The sequence below is a fragment of the Osmia bicornis genome, chromosome 9, assembly GCF_907164935.1.
Source record: "Osmia bicornis bicornis chromosome 9, iOsmBic2.1, whole genome shotgun sequence".
NCBI lineage: Eukaryota > Metazoa > Arthropoda > Insecta > Hymenoptera > Megachilidae > Osmia > Osmia bicornis.
Genome location: NC_060224.1, coordinates 6,324,955 through 6,348,434, shown reverse-complemented (window position 1 = coordinate 6,348,434; position 23,480 = coordinate 6,324,955). Strand labels below are relative to the sequence as shown.

The 23,480-nt window shown below is 39.9% G+C and overlaps 1 protein-coding gene across 3 annotated transcripts in view; it reads right to left on the bottom strand.

Moving 5' to 3' along the window:
• Positions 1-3,631: 3,631 nt before the first annotated feature.
• The window catches only part of LOC114880590 (cadherin-89D), a 43,043-nt gene continuing 23,194 nt past the window's right edge, over positions 3,632-23,480 (bottom strand). Inside the window, exons 3-23 of one of the 3 annotated variants that reach the window (XM_029196749.2) lie at positions 22,705-22,835; positions 21,672-21,830; positions 19,313-19,421; positions 18,780-18,982; positions 18,336-18,464; positions 15,994-16,521; positions 15,491-15,917; positions 14,707-14,865; positions 14,232-14,409; positions 13,513-13,777; positions 12,028-12,331; positions 10,009-11,726; positions 8,912-9,124; positions 8,554-8,642; positions 8,059-8,142; positions 7,919-7,987; positions 7,625-7,828; positions 7,050-7,253; positions 5,759-5,944; positions 5,086-5,447; positions 3,632-4,880 (exon numbers count right to left, since the gene is read on the bottom strand). In XM_029196749.2, the coding sequence (XP_029052582.2) occupies positions 4,852-4,880; positions 5,086-5,447; positions 5,759-5,944; positions 7,050-7,253; positions 7,625-7,828; positions 7,919-7,987; positions 8,059-8,142; positions 8,554-8,642; positions 8,912-9,124; positions 10,009-11,726; positions 12,028-12,331; positions 13,513-13,777; positions 14,232-14,409; positions 14,707-14,865; positions 15,491-15,917; positions 15,994-16,521; positions 18,336-18,464; positions 18,780-18,982; positions 19,313-19,421; positions 21,672-21,830; positions 22,705-22,835 (5,750 nt within the window). In that variant the 3' untranslated portion in view covers positions 3,632-4,851. The remainder of the gene's footprint in view (positions 4,881-5,085; positions 5,448-5,758; positions 5,945-7,049; positions 7,254-7,624; positions 7,829-7,918; positions 7,988-8,058; positions 8,143-8,553; positions 8,643-8,911; positions 9,125-10,008; positions 11,727-12,027; positions 12,332-13,512; positions 13,778-14,231; positions 14,410-14,706; positions 14,866-15,490; positions 15,918-15,993; positions 16,522-18,335; positions 18,465-18,779; positions 18,983-19,312; positions 19,422-21,671; positions 21,831-22,704; positions 22,836-23,480) is intronic. The other 2 variants (XM_029196750.2, XM_029196751.2) reach the window with 2 other exon arrangements.

Here is a 23,480-nt window from a genome sequence, read left to right as displayed (position 1 = left end):
CGATCCTATTAACCGTCTGGTAATTCGATTCGTTCCAACCGGATCGAGCGACCGAAACTCATTTCCGGAAAATATCGAGCTACGACTAGATACTGACCCGTCCACTCTGACTGCGGATTATTCATTCAAATCTGTGCTCAGCTTCTTGGCTCATTTTATTTGACTCTAGTGAAAATGATGTAATGCATCTTGAGATATGATTTTTGAAATATAAAATTTCCCCATCTTGAGTACAAAGAAAAATATGAATATCTGTCAAATTTTCAAGATTTCCCTAAATTCTGTGTGAATATTACATAGGTTTTAGATGAGTTTCAACAATCTTATCGTCCGAGTAATTTATCAACGTAACGGATTGTATGAATCGATTATAGTATTTCAGCGCCGCTTAAATTTCATGTGTCTGCTTTGAACCGATGCCAACTATTTTACCATACGTTTATTTGATTTATGACAGCTGTTTATACTCGGTCTGATTCATCTGAGAAGTTAGTTAAAAGAAGAATTCGATTCTATCGAATTCCAGAAAGGTAATTTTCAATTTTTCATAATTCCATTCAATCTTTTCGATAGAAGTTTGAAAGCTTTTTTTAAGATATAACAATTCATTTCTTAAATGTCGTTCCTTCCAATTTCCATTTACAGCTTTTTAGAATCTCAGAACTATGAAACGTAGCAGTAGACATCATCGAGTGTTGATCTTTTACAGACTAGCGTAACTTGGATAGTTGGTCGATGCTATCCACGTCGAATGCACACATAACACGCCCGAAACACGCATTCGATACATCGGCTACCAGACGCAAGCTTGTTGTCCAAGCACGTTAATGATGTGCTTGGACCAATATCGAGGTAACAAGATATCGATTGTCATCGAATGCTGTTATGATCAACGACGCGAGAAGTTCATCCTTGGCTATGCACCCATAGCGCCATTTTGCGCTTTACTTAATTAGAACTGTTGCATATCGGTATAATGATACGAACGTTCGATTGGGGAATTGCTTGGATGGATGATGTTTAATGATGTTATAAAGTTAAGTTGATGTCCTTCGTTCTTTGTCCTTTGAATAATTCGTAGAATTTAAATTATTCTCTTCCATATTTTTTTCTAGTATTAACGATTATTTCGGGTTAAAAGGGAATATATTTTTTAATCAATTAAAGTTAGTATCTCATCAGTCGCGTTGAATTTACATAGGCAATTCGTGCTCGAATGGGTCATCGTTTAGTGCCTGGAACATACGATCCTAATATTATCACTTTACTGGTCTGTTGGAAATGGTAGCATGGAAATTTCTGCATCGACTATTAAGATTTAAATTAACCATTGTTCATCCAATATTCAAAGCTCCTACGTGCAAATCATGTTCTTTTAGAAGAAAATTTAGAGTGCAATTATTCAATCATTGTATCAAATGCCTCCTAATAAATCAAATTCGTATGAAACATATTTTACATTAATTAAATAATAAAGTAACCTTTTATTCAGAATTCGTCTTAGAGACAACTTATTCTATTTCAAGTCCCGATACCTAACAACTGACAAACGCATCAGTAAACGAGAAAAGTGATGAAATTCGGTCACGTTATTGAACGTGATTTTCTATCGGCCCTGTGGATGCTACGTAACAGAGAAGAAGGGAGTAACTCGGCCGAAAGGGTCAAAAGGGGTAGAAAAGATGGTGTCGTTCAGGAGGAAAAGTAGTGTTACGAGGTCGTCCTGTGCAACGTGTGCTAATTCTTCGGAAGCCCCCCCCCCCCCGTAAGAGGCCGAATAAATCATCTGTAAATGGGTTGGACCGGTTGTAATTGTTCCCACCCACACAACGAGCCTTGTTGGATGATGTCAGGGACAATCGCCATAGGAACCGTAGGACGATGATGGGCTACATCATGTAAAACACGTGTGTTCTGTTCCCCATTAGAGCTATGGTAATTGTCGTAAATATCACGATTTCCAAACCATCGAAATTTGCCTGTACGTGCTAATAGTGTTGCGGGGTGAATTAATTCTAACGAGCTTTGCAATGATCTCTATTTTATGGTGTTTGCTATGAGATATCGGAAAGGTATGATATCGATTATTACAACCGTATTTAGCAAATAATAGGAAAGAACATTCTAAATAGAAAAATTTAAGTTTGAGTTATTTTGATGTATAACTTGAAGAAATGAGGATTTTCTTAAGATTTAAAGCCCTAGGTGGAGTCCTCGATACAAAAGGACTTGTAACTCAATATAAAAATACCATTGAAATGAAGGACAAGTTGAATGAAATCCATGATCGACTTCTAAAAAATGGATACTTAGGTGTTCCTGCTACTTTAAAGGAGATATAACTACACGATATAAATAATTCTACGACCATCGAAGAAAATCAAGAACATGAAAACTAGAACGAGTATTACAGGTAATTGAAATCGGCTGCAATTAAGAACAGAAATAATTAAATTAAATCAAGAATTAACAGCTGAGGATGTAGTAAAATCGATAGGGGTACACACCACTTACATTTAATATATAATTTCAAGAAACCTGTAATTACTTGTTAGCTTAGTGTAATATGAATATTTATAATATACCTTTACATCCAACCATATATTAAAACCTTCGGTGTCCAAGGTGTTCAATGAATTTTCTCTGGACCTATTATTTATACAAAAATTAACATATTTTATTCGTAGCATCCAGTAACACACCATGATTAATTAATTTAAAAAATTCTTTGTATAACACGCGACAAAACTTACCATTAACTCTTTCGCAGACAAATGTCCCGACGTCAAGTCAGTAGGTCGAAGATGGTTCGATGGACGATTTTTCTTCGTTCCCGTCGCGAATTCATTTTCACCAATCGCGATTCTTCGAGAAACTTGAAAACACTCTCAGATCGTTTCAATGGCATTGTCACAAGGTCTCCGAGTATTCGGGAGGAGACCTAGAACGCGGCTCATTTGCTATAGATTCAAGGACCATCGAACGATCTACCGGTGTCACGGGGACCAGGAATCTCCTCGCACGACTCATTTGCCAGTAATTAAAACACCCACGCTGATTTGATCAGCGTGCGGAGAAATTCCTGAGGTGCCAAAGGTACCATCGGGAATTACGGTGTGCCATCGTGAAGGTGACCTTCCATGGCAAGAACAAGAAGCATGTTTCATGATCGTTTGATGGAAATTCCGTATGGTCCATTTGTTCGAACCCTTGAGTCTTCGTGAAATCGCTTTAGCCAATGTTATGGTTCAGATAGCTTGAGAAATGTTACGGGTACTTGGGAGTCCGTGGGAAGCTTTGCTGAATCATTTTAGTGTAGAAATTACACTAATTATTATCTGATTAAAAAGGAAGAGAAATAGCAACATATACCTTTAATAACTTTCATTTTCCAATTCTAAACAGCAACATAGATGGATTCAGACAGAAGTTGGATGGGAACCGGAAAGGAGGAACTTGATTATCTTGACCTGCTGCCAATGAAGTCATACAGTTGGTTGTAAATAGTCCGTTTCTTTGTTCACGAACTATCGATTTTATTTCAAGTCCAACATCGTTCAGGAAAGCGTAATTTGCCCTGGAAATTGTGCAAACGGGATGAAGTTTGAACGGAAACATCGTTCGACTTGGATAACTTACGTTAATTACCTTTATTAACGATTCATAACACAGTTATTTGCCGACGGTCCGTCACGAACCGTCTGTATAAATTATACATCGTTACGTACATATGTTACATTTTCTTACAGTTGCTTTAGATATGTTCAGTAGGGGTAGTTAGAAGATTCGAGTATTCACAAGGCACCTGTGCACCCAAACAAGGAATTATTCGCTTGTTTGCGGATAAACTTCAAACGTGGAAAATGATAATTTTCCTTCAGTGTAGAAATAATCGTGTTTTAACAATAATTTAAGTGCAACTCGTAAGAGTAGGATTTTTCCGAAATCAAAATTCCACGTTTGACGTTCTTTGAAAAAGAAACTTACAGAAAGATAACATTTCATCAACGCAAAATGTATATTGCACTGTACACGCAACATTTACATGTTATATTACTACACGATAAATAGTGATGATCACGTATAAAAAGAATAGCTATAGAAAATATAATGATAGTGGTTCACAAAGTACCGGCATAGTTTCTCGTATATTTACATGAACAAATGACTTTCGAATTAATGACGAGTACTTTGGCAACGAGATGACACATTTTGCGTATAACACACCTTTTACGCGAACAACTAGGTATGTAGTTCGCTAATCGGAATGTTTCCCTTTCAAGATTCAACGTTTATGGTAACTTCTTATAAATACAAACCTTATCAGTAGTACGAAAACTTTCCACCCATTTCTCGTGTGCAACGAAAATGAGAATTTTAAAAAACAGATCAAACGTGCCCTTTTTTTTTAATTAATTTGTTACAGTGATCTGTAAGAAATGATGTTTTCGAATTAAAGAAGACGTTGATTATTTAAAGCTGTAATTAAAATTTCTATAGAAACTGTCCTGAAAGATGTTTTTCAAAAAAAAATTTAAAAATCATAAAAATAATAAAATATTACTTCAAATTCATCGATCTGCTTTTCAGTTATCATTTTACACTCTTAAAAAGGAACAGTATCAACAATAGAAAGCTACAAGCTGGTACTGCAACACGAATGATCAAAGGGAATTAATCATATCCTTCGTTGCACTGGAAACATTGTGCAAGACGCGAATACTTTTTAAAAAGCTTCAGCAGAACCTTTCATGAAGAATGCTATGAACAATAAAAAAAAACTCATGGCCAGAAGGGCTATCATCCTGCTCCCTTTTGGAAAGCCCCTCCTTCGTTAATGTCTCATCAGAGTTAATAGAGCATATGGCTGGATCTGATACCTGTAAATGAAAAATGTCACCAATCACGTAATATTTTAATCAACACTACTGAATTTTCCTTAATAATATTTTTGTCCATCTTCTATCGTTTTAGAGCTAGAGAAAGATACCTCTTTAAGATACCTCTAATAAGGGAAGAAGAGGAGAGATAATTGGGATGACTTTATTATCAATAAAAAAAGTGCAATTTGTCGAGGAAACTCACCGTGAAGGCTCGAGGTATTTTGCAAGGAGCTCGACAACGGGATTTCACTACCAGGATGCTCGTGTATCACCGTCTCGGTGATGTTGTTTTCCGCTTCAGAATGCGCCCGACGATGCTCGCGCGTTAGCCCGTCGTTTTTCCGCCTCTTCTCGGTGCCCACGCAACAACGTTGCTCTCGTTGCAATGTCATCTCGTGGGAGTAAACGGATTCCCCGTTGGAGAAGGAGTTAAATCGTTGCCGCCTTCTCGCGGTTGCTTGGTTAGCTCGTCTACCGACCACGCTCGATGTATCGTGGCTTCCACGAGACATGTCGTTCGTTCTTTCACGACGCTGCAGGGACTTTAGAGAGTCCTCGTAACCGCTGCAAAGAAACCAGGAAGTGAATGTAGCCTGGAGAATAAATATTGCTAGTACTTCTGTTGAGCATATGGAAGAGAGAAGACTACGATTTGCAGACGCTCGCTGATTGTTAGTGATCCCAAAGGACTTACCCGGATACCTATTCAGTTGCCTACATAAAAGGGTTAAAAAAAGAAAGCTTAGCACACACACACATACACTCACCAAATACTGAAAGTTTCAGCGGTGATTCCAATAACCATTCGATTGATCTGGCCGAACTCTCCTTTCAATTTAGATAGCAGGAATAGCTCGGTAAGTAATTCGACTTACTTGCTGCTCTCGCCACTGGAGGGGCTCGACGAGTGACTGCAGTGGCAGGAGGCGCGCGCCACGATCCCAGAATCCTGACCGCTGGAATGCAAGGACGTCGCGGATGCCTCGAGGCCTTTCGGGGTCCCTGTCGTCCTCCCGGCGTGCTTACTACAACCGCCCATCCTGCAACCACCCCCGCCGTCTCTAGCATCGACATCGCGAAAGATATGGGAATTCCCTGATACAGTATTTGGTATATTGCCGGACGACCTTGCCGGCCGTGGAATGCCTTCATAATAAATGCATTCCTCTCTTGTCGCGGTTTTTATTTAATTCCTCGGCTGCCACGGCTACTTCGAGCGCGTTGTTTGCGTTTGCCGAAAGGATAATCCTGGAGGATGGCTAATTTTAAAACTGAAGGAAAAAGAAAAATTCCTTTGAGATTTTTCATATTATAAGAGTTGGTATAATTGTTCTTTTCCGTTCAGTTCCAAAACTGGCCACTTTCTATCATTGTCCTTTCTCAATTGAAATAAATTGGAGAAGAGCGATTCTTCTGAATATTGGTCAATAATTCAATAAAAAGTAAATAAATCATTACGATTCTACCGCGTGGGTACAGAGAAGTGAAAATTGTGGACGCAATTCGATAAACACCGAACTGGCCAGCAATCTCGTCCGCCGGTCTGACCACAAACGAGTTATACTACTTGCAGCTACTTTTACTACTGCCGTGTGCGATCAATATTGCTACTACTATTCCAACAAACTTGTTTCACTATTAACGCTTATACTCTTACTTCCAACTGAGATTTTGAAATTTTAGTCAATTTTGCAATTACAACTTTCAATTATTAAATATCTGATTTTATCCACCTGTAACAAATGACCCGAGTCTGTATGAGAAAAGCAGTAGAAAATAATTATTTCTAATACATCGAAGATTAGCATAAAATATTTTATAAAATTCTATTTAAAGCAAACGTGAGAAACCTCTGCGTGTCGTGTTGAAAAAATAACAAAACGCAGGTTCGCTTTTAATCAACCTTGCCTCGCACCTGTCCCATCTACACCTCCTTTTCTCGCGACGAAGACGGATCGGTATAAATTCGAAATTAAAATCGAACTACGGGAAACGTATACACGCCGTTGCGGTGGCAGCATTGACACAGAATTGCAAGGTCTAGACAGGCCGTCCAGAAACGCGATTCTGCCTCCTCGCACTCGAATTGTTAATACGTTTGACAATGAAGCATCGCACGCCCGTGAGACCCTAACAAAACAGCTGCACATCAATTAATGGACTTACGCGTGGAACCGAGCACAGTTGGCTCCGTGTTCGCAGATGCTCTGTCGCCTCGGCATGTCGGTGCAGAATGGTTCAGGGTCGTAATGAAGGCCATCCACGAAGGTCGGGAACAGAGGCGGTTTCTGCAACGTTGCGGCTGGATCTGCCAAAGCGAATCCAATCGGGCTGGTGGTCGAGAACATTGCTTTCTCTCGACGTCTGCGACTAACGGGGTGAAATTCGATGGCTTGGGTTAGCATCGATTGTTCGTATCAGAAAATGTGCTCGAAAGAAAAACAGAGTTTTTTCTTTACAGGCTTTTTTTAACATACCAGAGATTTTATAGTGTTCTGTGTTTGTATGCATTCAGATAGTACCCGTGAGATACCAAGGTTCGAACCGAAATATTTTGTTGAAGATAAGATTATAAAAAGTCGAAATAGAAGAAATTTAAGATGATAAGCATAGAATATTTATGCTGTGATGATATTTTGGTAAGATAAAATTATGAAGAAAATGACTGTAGGCAAATGTTAACGTTAATATTAACATTGTTTAGAAAGTGGTATTACGAAGTTAAAGTCTATGTCTCGTACCGTTTATTTCGGCGAACACAAGTGACACAGAGGGCAGTGACAAGGGCGCCCACAAACACGACACACCCGAGCACCACCACACCCACTTCAAGGGTTGACAACAGGTAACGTTGATTACCCCGACGTGGAGAACTTCCAGCGATATCTAAGACATCGTACTCGTCCAATTCACGTTTGATTTCCATCTTCTTTGTGTTAAACACGCTAAAAAATATATTTTTTACATCCAATATACAATTATCGTTGAAGTTGAATAAAATCAAAGCTTTAAAAATGATTAATTTAATAACTTACTTATGCAAAGTGTCCATGTCTATCATGACATTTAAATGAGGATCAATTGCATACAAATAAACATCAGTACTGAAAACGGAAATTATTTATTTCATACAAAATGTTTATCTTTTGAACAGGTTTATGATTTATTTACTCACGATGTGGTGTCGATCAGATTCTTTTCAATGTGTGGCTCCAGTTTTCTCACTCGAACATCCAGACCCGTCACATTTTGCAACACCCTATATTAAATTAATTAATAATTATTTGATAGCATATTGAAACATATCAATAAATAAATATGAGAGTTAACAAAATTTCTTTTTCGCTACAGACATCTCTAAAATCTCATTTTTAATCCATCCATGCAAGGCCTTCTCGTTTCAAATACTCTACACGTTCCACCAGTCTTTCCTCCAAAATTGAAATAAATCGAAATGATTCCACGCGCTTGACCTACTTCACCAATCACAATCAAACATACCACCCTCTCCGTACAATGAGCCTTTCAGCCCATTAATTAAACCTTAACAAGCAGAATATGCTCTTCATAAAACACCTTTCTATCAGAAACGCAAATATCACGGTGGAAAGTAACTCGTAAAGGTATCTAGCTTTCGAACAGACTATTCAACAAGCTCCGTTATACTAACGCAGTGATGTTCTCCAGTTGAGGCTCTATGTCCATGGGTCTTCGACCAACCACCATCACCACTTGTTTTTGGTCGTCCAGCACGTACACCTTTAGATAAACAACTCAGATAAAAGAGGAACAGAAATATTTGTTTTTAGAATGAATTGTTAAAAATAATCAAAACCCTTTGATAGTTAATAAAAAATGAATAAAATATATAAAGGATGAGTAAGAATGAAATTGTGCCAGATGGATGTTTGAAAATTTCATTTTTATAAAAGATGACACATGTTCTATGACAGCATTTCTCGTCGATGAGGTGCTAAAACCGGCAGAAGAGAAGAAAATGCAAAAGTTTTCAAAGTAATGAGACTTACGAAGACGTTGGCGATGCTGCTACGACCATCCTCGGCGCCCCGTCTGTCGGTGGCCTTCACGTCGAAGCCGAAAACGCGTCCAGCATCACGGCCAAAACTCGCCACGGATCGTACTTGACCGCTTAGTGGGTCAATGGCGAATCGCGGCGCGTCTTCCCGGCCAAGAATTTGGTAACGAATCTCGGCGTTTGCACCCTCGTCCGGGTCTTCCGCCTGTCGTGTGATTAATTGTTTTACTCGTCGCCTTCGGAATGGAATTCGAAATGATTGGTAGCTAGGGTGCGCGAAATAGACCATTAGAGGAAAGGACATTTTCTTTTGTTACACCCTATTAGCATAGAGACCGAATTTTCACTTCATTTTTGATCCCGTGTTGTGATAAGAAATTCATTGTATCTTAAGGTCACCCTTTGATATTCTGAAGTGTAGCACTACCTTGAACGAGATTGATTGAAACGATGAAAGAAATATCAAGCTGGTCACGACTTGCCATGATAATCTTTGTTAAATGCAATGATTTGAATTTCAGATTTGTTCAAAGAGTGTAATGGAAATATACTTGAAGTAGTTAGGACCTGTACAACCTACTCAATATTGCACCATTCACTTTTAAATCTTGTACGATATGGATCTTGTACCTTTGCTTTTCAAGTATTAATAAAAAGAATATTTACATGTACGTTACTATCCCCTTCTCTATAAATTTAAAATAAAAGTGCATTTAGAACCCTTCAAATATAAAAACGAATGTTTCTAATAAAAAGAATAATAAACAATTAGCTGTTTGAGCGCACTCTTGAGCGTACAAAATACCTGCATGTGTTTCTAAAACGCACGAAAATTGCCTTTGCGCCGAAGCGGAAAGCACACATTGGTATGAATAGAAGGGGTAAAGAGGCGAAACGAAGGGGATAAAAAAAAGAAACACACACACACACACATAGAGTAAGAAAAAGAAAGACAAGAAAAGTACGGCTTCGATGGCGCTGATGAAAGAGACGAAAAAATGTAAGAGGCGACACGAGAAGCGAAATGAATTAAAACTCGGCTTTCTTCGAGGGTTGGCGCGCGCGCGAATATCACGCAAGTACACGTACCTCCACCTTGACGACCTCATACCCATAATGGGCAGTAGTGGGTACCGCAGCTAAGATGGGTCGGCCCTTTGACTTGAATCTGGGCGCATTGTCGTTCACATCCTTCACCCTGACAACGACCCTGGCCTCGTTAGGCGCCAGACCATTCAGCCTTTCACCGACAACCGGGTAAATCATCACGGGCATCCCGCGACCAATCTTCACCCTGTCAACTCTGACCTTGGCCTCGTATCGATCGTTCACCTCTCTGTCCACGTCCGTTATCAAATACAACGAGCCGTTCTTCGGGTCGACCGAGAAGTGCTCTCTAGCATTGCTATCATCAGCAACGATGCTGTACCTGATGTGATCTCCTTGCTGGCCATCGGCCACGTCCAACTGAGCGACCATAACGGGCACAGGAACGTTTTCCTCAACCTCCACTTCATAATATCGACTCTTAAACGAAGGAGTCTTATGTACCTCGTTGTCAGCCTCCTCTTCGTCGTCGTCGACGTTCAATACGGTAACGATGACTACCGCTGAGGAGGTCAAGCTAACCGGAGTCCCGAGATCGCTAGCAGTGACCGTCAATCGATGACTCTTCTGAGTTTCATAGTCTAGAGTGGCAATCGTCGTGATGGTACCCTCTTTACTGTCGATAGCGAAATACTGTTTTTCAGGATGTCCCTGGTGACTCAAGTCGAAGAGAATCAAACCGTTCCCGTTTCCAGCGAAGTCGGTGTCGTTGGCGTATACTTTGATCACCTGGCCGCCTACGGGACTGTTTTCAAACACCGAAGCGTGATAAACCGGTAACGGATCTCCATTCTCATCTTTCTCCATCTCGTCGTAACCGAAGAACATGGGAGGATTGTCGTTCACGTCTAACACGTTCACTTCAACTTCCACCGTTGAGCTTAATTGCGGTGTACCATTATCACGAGCCATCACTAGGAGTCTATGAGTAGGCGCTGTCTCTCTGTCTAAAACACCGCTAACTCTAATTGTTCCTTGATAAGGAGTAATGTCGAAGGATCTTGAAGTACTATCCGAATCCTCTAGGTTTTCATTATTTGATATCAGCTCGTAGCTGACATTTGCATTTACTCCAAAATCAGCATCAACAGCCTGAACAGAACCAAGAGTATATCCAGCATAGGTTCCTTCAGGAACGTCGAATGTGTACCAGGACTTGTCGAAGATGGGCGCATGGTCGTTCACATCGACCACGTGGATCCTGATGGTGATATTGTCCGCAAGGCCACCAGAGTCTTTAGCCACCACAAGCAAACGAATATTAGTTTCAGCCGGAAGTCCTCTGGCCACCGATATCTCTGCTGATCTTGGATCGAGGTGAAAGTATCTGCGGTTTGTCTTGTCGAACCTTCGCAATCTAACGTCGTCACCGGAAGTCGTCTCGTTTCCCAAACTGTACGTTATCGCCGCGTTCCCGCCCTCGTCCTTGTCCTCGGCGAGTAGTCGTATTATCGGTGCGCCGATCGTCGCGTTCTCCGGCACAAGAAGAAGAGGAGAACGACGGCTGCTAGGAGGGTTGCTTCCGGTGGCTTGCTCGCTCATATCGAGCACGTCGTTCCCTTCGAACGGTGGCTCGATATCGGGCTCGTTTGAAACTCGAACACCCTGATCCGGTAATACGATCATTCGTATGAAACTTGGAGGATTGTCGTTCACGTCGGTTACTGTTATCACTAACCTTGACTCCGAGGTTAGACCTCCTGGAAAATTGTCCGAAAAAAAAGGAAAAGGGGGTGAAAAATATGAATAAAATCTTTGAGATTAATTTACGAATTCATCAGGCTATAAAATATTCCAAACTTCACTTGATTTTCTTACTTTACTCAACTTCGAAATATTTCTGGGTGTAAACTTTCAGAGGAAAAGAAGGCAGTATGAAGTTACATTCGCTCGTAAAACTTTCTTACCACATTATGTTCCGTAAGCATTGAAACTTTACGATTGCATTCTTTTCGAACTAATTTCAGTTCTGTTCCCCGTAATCAGAAGGGAGAAACTTACCGCTATCTTTAGCAACGATCGTGAAATTGTAACCCCCTCTAGCTTCTCTATCCAATGTACGGTCATCGATTCCTTCGAAGTACACTAAACCAGTCGTCGGATGAATTCTGAAAAGCTCGCTACCCTCGCCATGCAAACTGAACACGAAGTTCTGATTTATGCCTTCGTCCTTGTCCGTAGCCGCTATTGGATTCGATAAGTTAACTTTCGTCCCTGCTGGGCTGTTCTCGAGGATCGTACCTTCGTACAAGGGCATCGTGAACACTGGGGGGTGATCATTTTCGTCCAGAACGATCACTGTTACCTAAAATAATTTAGAGAAAATTTGCTCGTTCAGCAGTGTTCTTCTTAAATTATTTAATTATTAATTTACAAATATTAATGCACGTATTAATACAAAATACAAAATGTATTCAAATGTTATCTGTCTGTAATAACATCGCATGTTTCAAAGGGTTTTCGATGATTTCACAAATGAAAGTTGAAATTTGTTTCTACAACAAGGGATCCTTGAACGAAGTACATGGCCTTCGTTCGAATTTTTTAAATTAAAAATTTCGCACGTCATCCCTATATCCTTGGAACTTCTATTAGCTTCGGTGGTCGAATATACCGAAAGTTGAATCTGCAAACATGGTGCGGTTCAAGGATGATATTTTCAACACCTGCTGTCAAACGGAAGGGGAACGGTGTATCCATTGCACGGATGTCAACGTTCATTCGCGACACAGAATGGAACTTAGATTGTTTAAGAACGTTTCGAAGTTCAAGATGCGAAGAATCAGGCCAAGGTTTCTTGAAGATAGTCGAGCTTCTATCGAAGTTACCCTTGTTTTTGGTTACAAAATTAAAATTGACAAATTTACAAGGTTAATAAAAAAAAAAGAAAAGAACAAAAGAATTATGAAAAAATCAATTTAAGTGACTATGAAAAATTTATCTAGGATTTTAAAAAATGACAAAATTTACAAAGTTAAAATTTGATAATTATTTTTTTAATTGTTTCTTTTTTCTATCTACCTATATTAATTTCAACGAGATCTTTAGCTGAAACAGTTTCTTGCCCCTTCTACATCCTTTTCCCGGGAAACGAACGACCGCTATCAATTTCACGTTACTTTCAGTCCGAAAGAAAATCTCCTTAAGTGCTGTTTAACGAGATCCGCGAACCCCATCGCACGATCTCACCCCTCAGACTGATGGCTGAGACTTACTTAGCAGATATCTTATTTGGAAATAGTATACGTTTCGCGTCGAAACGAAATAAAGAAACAGGAAGGAATAAATCTAGCAGAAAGAAATCAATTTCTTTCCCCTAATGGAGTGAGAAAATCATTTTTATAAACTTTATCTTCTTGAAACCTATGTACCAGTTTGCTGCCTAAAAGTTAACCAGATCCATGAAATCCCTTTGTACAATCACATCCCTTCAACAGTAGCTGACTCGCCATAAATGAATTGTCAAGTTACCAAGTTCCAACTTACTTGGAAAACTCCAACCCCTCGTGGACTTTCCGCGATCACGGTGATACTGTAATTCTGCTTGGTCTCCCTATCAAGACCATGAGGCGCGTATAGGGAGCCGTCTTCTGTGATGGAGATATCAGGCACATCCTGTTGATTGACGATAAAAAAGTGGGTTCCTGTGGTAGTAGTCGGTCCGGTGGCATTCTGAGGAAGCACTTGCCCAATATACGTGCCAGGAACGTTCTCCTTCGCGTGGAAGACGAGAGGGGCTGTGGTCGTTCCCCTGCAATCAACGGCCATCGACTTTCGGATAAGCAAACAGAGAATTCCGCAGAGCCGTCGACTTCTGACCTTTCGCGGAGTTCGCTCGAGTTACCGAAACGAAATCAACGTAGGTATCGATTGTTGCGGAGCAACACCGAGAACCCGTGAACCGAATAACTCGAAACTTTCGATCTCAGTTTACTTCTTGAATAGACAATTAAACTTTAAATTTATTCAAATGGCATCTTGGATCAGAGATACTTTGCGAATTTAATCGTCTGTCCATCGTTCCTGATATTATTTTCTCATTTGAACCATGACAAAATTTGTCCTCCAAGTGATTAAGGCTAACGAACGTAACCTCGGAAGCTCTATCTTCGGCATCGATCTCAATTCCCTCGTTACGAGGAGAAACAAAAGCGCGTTTCACTCATTAGAATGCAGTATAAGGCGAACACGGGAGTTTCACTTACTTCGTAAAGATTCCACGCTCGTCGTTGGGGTCGACCACGTGGATGGACACGTTTGTGATCAACATCAACTCTCTTTCGTCGGTGACTACCGCCTCGAAGTCGAAGGTCGATCGGTCGTATCGTTCGATCTCGTCGACCACCGTAATCGTTCCTGAACGCTCCTCCACGGCGAATGGAACTGAAATTCCATCACGTGTTTATGCAGCATGTGTTCCATATTAGCTTAGACATAAGCTTTTCGAGATTAGGTAAATTTGCCACTATAAGCTATAATGGATATTCGATCATCCTTTACTGCAATTATTAAAATTTCTATTTTAAATTTCTTCAAATTTCTATTTCAATAATTACTGGAAGTAAAAAAAATCTTGAAGGTCTTGGAAATCGCCTAATAGAAACTTGGAATACTTTTTTTATCTAGAAAGTGGTGAGAAAAATGCACCTGTTGATTAGTTAATTTCTTCTAAACACGTACCTCCTTCTTCGTAGCTGTGTAAGAGATCGTAGATCAGATCGTTGGTCTTTACAGCGTCGTTCAAGCGCATTTGCCCGACGCTCGTGCCGACTGGAACGTTGGCACCGACCCAAAATTCGTAAGGAGCACCCACAAAGTCTGGTTCCAACGACTCCGGTCCTGCAACACCGAACGAACGTCGTGAAATTCATTTTCATTCGCGATTTGTCGTAGATGCTCGAGATACGATGAAGCACGGAAATCATTTGGAGTGCGATAAAAATTTCTTCTACTTCAGAAACATCCGGTGGAACACTAGGCGGAGAAATATTTTTGGATCTTCTTTCTCGCCGATGGATGTATGGAAAATATCTGTGCTACATTCGAGGAATACCCTCGAGATACGAGTCTGTAGATTTCCACAGTCGAACAGAGACTGTTCCTGCAGATGTTTTCTAGATTCTTGTGATTCGTGTCGAGGGAATAAATAGAAACTACGATAATGTGCCGATGACAGATGGATTTGCCGAGGAAGATTCATTTTATCACTGAATTTAATCAATTAAATGGATTTTAACGTTTGAAGATAATCAGAGGCTTGACGAAACCTATTCTTTTTTTTTTTATTACTCCAACTTTAATCCCTTAAAATTTATGGCTAACCGTCGTTCCCACCGTATATTGTCTTTGGTCATGACGTACATATACGACATGACCACTTAAAGGATTAATTGACCGCTTTCCATGTGTCCACGTGTTTTCCCATGCACACCATAAACAGCTCGAGAAAGAGAAAGACTCTCACCATCAGATCTAAAGACATCTACTGTGACAACAGCCAGGGAGAATCTCCTTTCACTTGGATTCGCCGGCTGATCCGCAGCCTCCACGAAGATCGCGTGTCTTCCTTCGAGAATAGGACTCTCGGAAACGGTGATCATACCAGTGATTTCGTCTACGGCAAACGGTGGTGTCCTCGTGGACGAGTTTCCCGGTTTCTGCAGCTTGTACCTGACCATGCCGTTTGGACCTAGGTCCTCGTCGACCGCGTGTACCTGTCCAAGAACGGTACCCACCTTGTAGTCACTTCTAGCTACCAACTCGTAAAGATTTCCGGGAACGAAGATCGGATTGTTGTCGTTTGCATCGAGTAACGTTACTTCGACGTCCACGGAGGAACCATTTCCTCTTCCACCGAGGACGACGCTGGGTTTTCGTTCTATGGCGAGGACCTGGTTCATTTGTAATTATATAATAAGGTCAATTTTATTAAACTTATTTAAAATTAAACATTTTTTAATTATAAACCTTCATTCGTAAATGGTCCCGTTTCTCTCGATCAAGAACCGATTGGTCCTTCACCATCAGCCATCCTGATCTAGGATCCACAGAGAAGGCGCCTGATGGATCTTGCAATTCGTAATCAAACTGACCATTTTCTCCTTGATCACGATCATGGGCGATCACTTGTAAAACGCTAAAACCGTTTGGCAGATTTTCCACGATACTAATATTATATAGATCCACTTCAAAATCTGGAAGATTGTCATTCAGGTCCAACACTTCAACCTCTACCCTAGCCACCGCTGTCTTCAACGGATTATCCACCTGGGAGGCATGGATTTGCAAGGTGAAAGTGTTCGATGGTAAAATCATTTCGGCATCCAGATCGATCGCTCGTTTAAGGTACAGGGTACCGTTCTTCGGGTCCAGATGGAAGAAACCTCGCTCGTTGCCGGATATTATGTCGTAACGAACGGCCACGTTGATATCCCGGTCGCAATCGGTTGCTTGGATCGGCGTGGTGAAGTTGATCTGCATGAAGATCGGGTAATCCTAGAAAATATATTAAAGATGGGTTGTAATAGATTTATGAATATTACATTGAGCGTGTTATTTGAAGAATTCCTAGTGCTTGTAACTCTACTCATTAATTGATCAATTTACCGATATTCTGTCGATATAATAAATAAATGACTATTGCAATCCTGACACTTTCACGGCATACTCATATCCCCAGCGGCGAATAAGTACTTGTACGTGTTCCGTCATTCCTGCTGGGTCATATGTCAATGAACATTCACTCTGCATAAAGAAGAGTATCTTTACTACTTCGTTACTTTCGTTCAACTCTAAATACAATATGACAATATACAAGGTCAATATTGATTTTTCTGCAAAAAATAGAAGAACCAAAACAAAATCATCAATTGGACTGGCAAGAGCCGAAACTAAATCACAACCCACTACCCTAAGATTCTTCGGAAATATCCCGGCAACTGTTTACTTCTTAACACTTCATCCCGGAGGAACAGTTTAATGCAGACCACAAACGACCGCCTCTATCCATTTAACGAAAGACCTCGACGGACATCCATTAAATCGAGTTTCACCGTTAAACACTCGCAAAGCTTTCCGAGTGAATTTTCTCGGGACCGAAAGCACGGGGTAGCATAAGTTTGTCAAGTGATACGTAAAATTCGATACTGTTCTCGGTGCCATTATTAGCTCCGTTCGTCGCGACGAATCGTCTCGTTGGCCGTTTCTGTTACACGCGACGCTCGTAATCTAGGCTGTGCCACATCGTGAATGTCAAAGGTTAATACTTTCTGCGAGCTGGAGAACCTTGAGGTATAAATTTCGTTCCGAAGGAAAACACGATCGTGCAATTCTATTCGCGATAAATATCGCGGCGCGTTCGACTTTCGAGCTTGCACACCGCTTCGACGATTTATTCGGCTGCGATTACGTGTCGGCTAATGTTCGAGAACGCGACGCACTTGGAAAGCGTTGAATTAATCGTTTCTGCTTATTTATATCGCTTCGACAACTTCGGGTTTAACAGGGACAAGCTAGAGATTTTGCGTTTTTTCGTCAAAATGCAACTTTGCATGGTGTCGGTCTACAGAGATGTTAAATATGAAGATATGTTTATGACAGTCGTTTTCAAGTTTCTAATTAACTAAGCAGAAATGCTTGAAACTTTTTTTACCATTGATTATAAATTGAACACGTTTTCTTATTTTTCCAAATTTTATGAAGGCTCCTTGAACATAAATACTACTTCTTCATAGTTTAGCACTGTCTGCAATAAACCTAAATATTTGGAGTTTAATGAAATAAATAAAAAAAAAATACTGTCGTCCAAGGGTTAATGTCGTGCAAGTCATATGAGTGGAGGAAACGATGCGCCTCGATGGCTACGTAGAAAGTTTCTGGGGTTCGTTTGTTCCGTAATATGCGACTTCCATCGACGATCATCCAGCGTTGACGCGGTCATTGCCGGCGGATATATCTAGCGTAAATGGCGAAGCCGCTTCGCGATTGCATAATTAACTAATCTCTCCTGCCGCTTAATTATCGCTGCTTTTATACAATTATACCGTGATGTGCTCTGTTGCTGCATCATACGATTGCAGCATCGCGATATTATCAGTTGATTATCTGATTAATGTGTTGTATCGCAGATCTATTGTTCAAAATATGGTGTAAAGATCGTTTTTAACTCTTTTAATACCAAGAGTGACTATACCACCATAACCACTGCCTTAGCTCAATATTAAAAAAAAAAGAAAAATAATACAAATATCAGTAAATTACAGTCTTTCAATTCCTATAAAGAATGTAAGAAATGTTAGCTCGATACTCACCGGCATTGGATAGAATTCGTAAATCTTTGCCTTGTACACGTCCCGCGTGAACTTAGGATCAAGATCATCGTTGTCCACGATTGTGATCTTCACGGTGGTATTTGTAGATCTAGCTGGTACTCCTCGATCCTAAAATATATCAATGAATTCCTAGAGTCTCGTATGATGAACGAATTTCCAACCGAGTACTGGTAGCGAAAGTGTTAAACTGCAGGGGGTCTCGGACGGACCTGACCAATTCTAAGAGAAATGTATGGTGAAACAAGCTATTATATACTCTACTTTCGGCAAGTTACAAATTGAAAATCCACCTCGAAGTAGAACTAAAACAAGACGCTCGTTACGATAAATTACAGCGGTAACGTCGACGTTGAAGAACTTTCACCGTGGCTCGACTTTTCTACTGGAAGGATCGCTGCGTGCAATATCATATCGTGTACTCACCGTGGCCGCAATGACCAGCGTGAACTCTCGATCGCCGTTGTCGTAGTCCACCGGTTTACGAAGTATAAGAGCGGTTCTGTGGCCGGATTCCAGTGAAAATTTGCCCTGCTCGTTGCCTTTCACTATCGCGTAGTGGATATCACTGTTCGGTGTGTTAGGCTTGTCCCCGTCGATCGCGTGAATCCCACGGAATATCGTGACACCTGCGATTCGACACGCGAAATTCGATTGATTTTCGGTTACCTTACGCTTTCCACGCCACCAATCGGCCGTGGAACGTTCCGTTGATCGCGTTTAAGCTTTCTCGTTCAATTTTGAAATCGGTTTCTGTTCCGATACCGTGAACGAGGAAGATTAAACCGATCTTTTGGTGAAACCGTTCAGAAGGCAAAATGATTATATTCAGAAAAGAAAGTATAAATTTTTCTGTTAGCAGCAGGTGGCATAATTGCATACGGTTTCTGAATAATAATTGATATTAATGTATTGAACAGAGCTGAAGTTGAGACTAGTTTGTATGCGGTTCATCTCACCGACTGGGGTTAGCTCGTCCACGGTTACATGGTAAGGCGCATCGACAAATTGCGGTGCATGATCGTTTATGTCCTCCACGTAGACTGTCACTGACAGGTGGGACGTCACCTACAACCATAAGTGTTGATACATCAGCTGCATAGCCTGAGCATCTTCGAAAAATTGGGTGTTCTGAACCAGCATTCTTCTTCTACTTTTCACTACTTTACACTTACTTTACATTAATAGTAATTCCATATGTAAGAGATTTTCAAGAATAAAAAACGTCAGGTAAAAAGAAGAACGTTTGACAGTAAATATACAAAGAAAGAAATGGAAACTCAGATAGTAGGAAGAATGATTTCCGGAAAAGAAGGAGAAAATCTGCAATTTTCAGCATCTATTTCTACGCAGCTTCCGACTGGAAATGATCTCACGCGATGTCTTTTGGTCTATGCTAAAACAACAGGAAATTTAAGTAATGATGCATCAATTTCTATTTTACATCATAAAGTACGTCAACACACTTTTACATCGTATTAGCTGTCATATTGACTGACAGCTATCTGATACAGCTTCCTTTGGTAATTTTTATTACTTCCTACTGCAAACTGTACTAAAGTTAATTTCCATAGGTCTAAATAAAAATTCGAATAGGAATTTTATAAACAGTCTATCAATTCAGCTTATTTATGCAAATTTGTATGCACAAATCACTTTGTGCAAATTGCTCGAGTACATAAAGCAACATAAGAAAGTCTGATAAAATTATATGCTGAAAATATTATTGCATCTCCAAGTTGGCACTAAACAATTTACACGAAACAAGTAAAAAAGGCACTTCTATCTGTGAAGTCCTAACCGTTGGATCGATTTTAATATTCTCCTCTCTCCTACCCCCGTTATCTATCTACGTCCCCTCTTCCCTGTCCTCTTCAACATTTAATATCAGCAACGAGATGGGACGTATAACAGTATTACTTCAGATTTATTTGCCGAGATTGCATTAACGCATGAAAACGTCCCATCTGATCTGTCGCGACAGAAAAAGGTCCAACACTGTGTAACAACGGTACTTCGTACATATACTGCCAGTTTTATTGCATACACGTACAAAACAACGTTCTACAAGCCTGTTTTGAAAAGCGGGGAATTAATTTTGAAGAAAAACGCGACGTGCACATTCGTATGAACGATGATACGCATCCAGTTAAAATTCCTTTGCCTGGAAATACTGTACTGTGTACATTGTAAAATTTTCAGTAGTTCCATACTCCATGAATAATTTGAAACTTTTATTTTCAGCAAAATAATTATAAGTTAAGGGGTTGGTTCGTGTAAAAAATTAAGTTTGTCAAAGTCAATATTATTAAAAATTTCACAGTGAAACAGCACAGACAATTAGTCGTTTGAATATTTCATATTTCCCTCGTAATTAGCAAAAAAAAAGAGGTAACCTTTTCAAAGCCACATCCAATTTAGAAAAATTTTAATATCAAAAGAGCCGATGCAATCGTAAACATGCTACTGGTTTTGCAGCTACATAAAGCAATCCTTTAAATACCGCAGCCCACTGAAAACGTGTCGCTGCATAAAACTGCGAACCAGTCGGTAGAATTGAAAATAAGCACAAGCAAACAACAGGCAATTTTCTTAAAAGCGAACGGAAGTGTTCTCGAGCGAGCGCGAAATCGACGGCGTAGCGCGTAAGGATAATTAACACCGGTACAGAGCGTTGATTCGTAAAAACGGTAATCTATATCATAACGGTTTCGTGGCATTCCGTCGAAATAGTTGCATAAACGCTGATTAACACGTGACAGAGCCGGAAAACCGGTAGTAAAGGCCCGTTTGTCGTATCGAGACCGGTACCTGCACGCTCCAGTTACTCTAACTTGCTACCACGCGCCTCTACGGGAAAGAAACTAGATTTCTGGGGGAAAAGCTGGATACATCAAGGGAATTATTCGAAACAACGCGATATCTTGCTCAAAAAAGCTTCGTTACACAAATTTGACTCACAGCATTCATTTAAGAATACTAAAATTAATATTTTATTACTTGTATGCTAACTATTAACCCCCCTGCACCGTTCAGGTTAAATTACCCCAAAATGGAGATCCAATATTTAATATAATAATTTTGTGTGCTGCTTTCAAAATCAGTGTCCTTAATTGAGAACTAATAAGTGGGCTAACTCGATGATCCAATTATGATCTAATTAGAATTAAGAAGAGTTCGGTTACTGTAGAACGTCGTTCAAATAACCGTGAAACGTTAACGAAAGGTAATTTCGTAATATCAGAGGCACATTGGTCAATGAAGAAACTATAATGATTAAGGAAATCGATCTAGTGGAGTGTACTTTCTACAATTTACCAGAGAATCACCGCCATCGGAGTAATCGCACACCACGCGGAACTTGAGCAGATTTCTAGGTGCCTCCGCGTCCACCAGGTCCTCCAGTGATTGAGCCAATACCAGTGAAACATGGGTCCTGTTCGCCTCCTTGTACGCGAAGAAACGGGCGTCTTCGTCCTGTAACAATTGCGAGTCAGACTGTAGCATATGCTCGTTCAACGGTGAACACGCAACCTGAATGCAATTATTTTCTTCTTGGTTCATTAATCGTCGTCGTTCAACGGTAAACGCGACACCGAAATGTACTTGTTTCATTCATGTTTGAAATCTAGACTCCTCTTCAATTTAGAGAGTCTTTCACAATTAAATTTTTGTTACACCGATCACTTTGTAAGATTATTATTTTTTAAATTGAAAAAAATTATTGTTATATTGTATTACAGCTGTTATATTATATCATATGTAAATAAGTTATGTTATTAATAATCTCTTCATCGTGTTACGTTGCGCGAACTTATCACACGTCAATAAAACCGGAATCCAACATTTATAAATTCACTTTCGCCGAGGAAAAGAACTGGAACCATAGAGAAACATTATTCAATCGAATTGGAGATAGATTATTTAATTACCTCTTATTCATTAGTACCTGTGGGAAAATTGCACTATTTTATAATAGGAAGCTATTTAGAAAGGGAAGAAACAATTTATCTCGATCGAGATAAGAATATTAATATGGATTAAAATATATTATCAACGCCTAAAAGTTAATTTTAAACTCAAAGTAATTGTACAGAAATAGTGCAAGACAGAGCTAGAAAACATTGATAGTTTTCAGTAGCGGAAATTATTAATAATAATTTATATGCTATCAAGGTTTCTCTACCTCTAGATGCAACACTACTGTCACTTGGATTGATAAGGGTTAATGTCACGAGGCACAATTTCAAGCTCATCCTGTTTACCCGATGATTACACAGTGCGTTGAAAAAGCGACAATTTTAAGTGGAATAGCTCGACAGAAAAGAAAACGAAGTAACAAAGCACTCACCTTGTCCACTGGCATAATTGAGATGTGATTTCTTGGATGAGCCTCTAAAGACAGGATCTCAGTACCTTTTGCTAAGTTCTCTGGTACCCTGACAAACTTCAGGTATTCTCCTACTGGATAGAATTGACATCCTGTGAACACACGATCAAAATAGATTAGTGTATTAATAAATCATTAATTAATGAACCTGTGTTTTGTAATTTAAACTTTAATAGATTTATATTTCTGAACAAAATTGATAAGGCTTGTTAACGGTTTTTTCCAGTTTTCATTCCTCATTAAATCATAAATCATTCATCGAGTAAATGGCAATGCAATTTTTTGCAATAAATTAAAACTTTTGCAAACAAACATAGTCAATTCCTTATCGCACAAAATATGGAAATATTCATATGTACTACTTAAAATAATATTCCAGCACTGGGAATCAAATACTTTCTAGCGATAATATCCAATCAGACTTTCCCGTGCCTGATTCCAAACGGTAGATAAAGTTGTTTTATTTTACACCGTTCATCCGTTACAATTTCTTTCCAGCAAACCAGATTTTCAAGTAGGAACTGTTAATCAGCGTATCTACACGGGGCAGTTCATACCAATCTGCCTGACGAAAACACGTTATGCATGAAAACTCTGGAAAATATAGGGTCTGCTTGCGAGTGAAAGGACTCTACAGGGAATTCGCACGCGAATAATTTGGCTATCGGACATTACTCCAGTTCGAACTTACACACCGTGTCGGACAGGTTTAATAACGTAACACGTTACGTGTTACA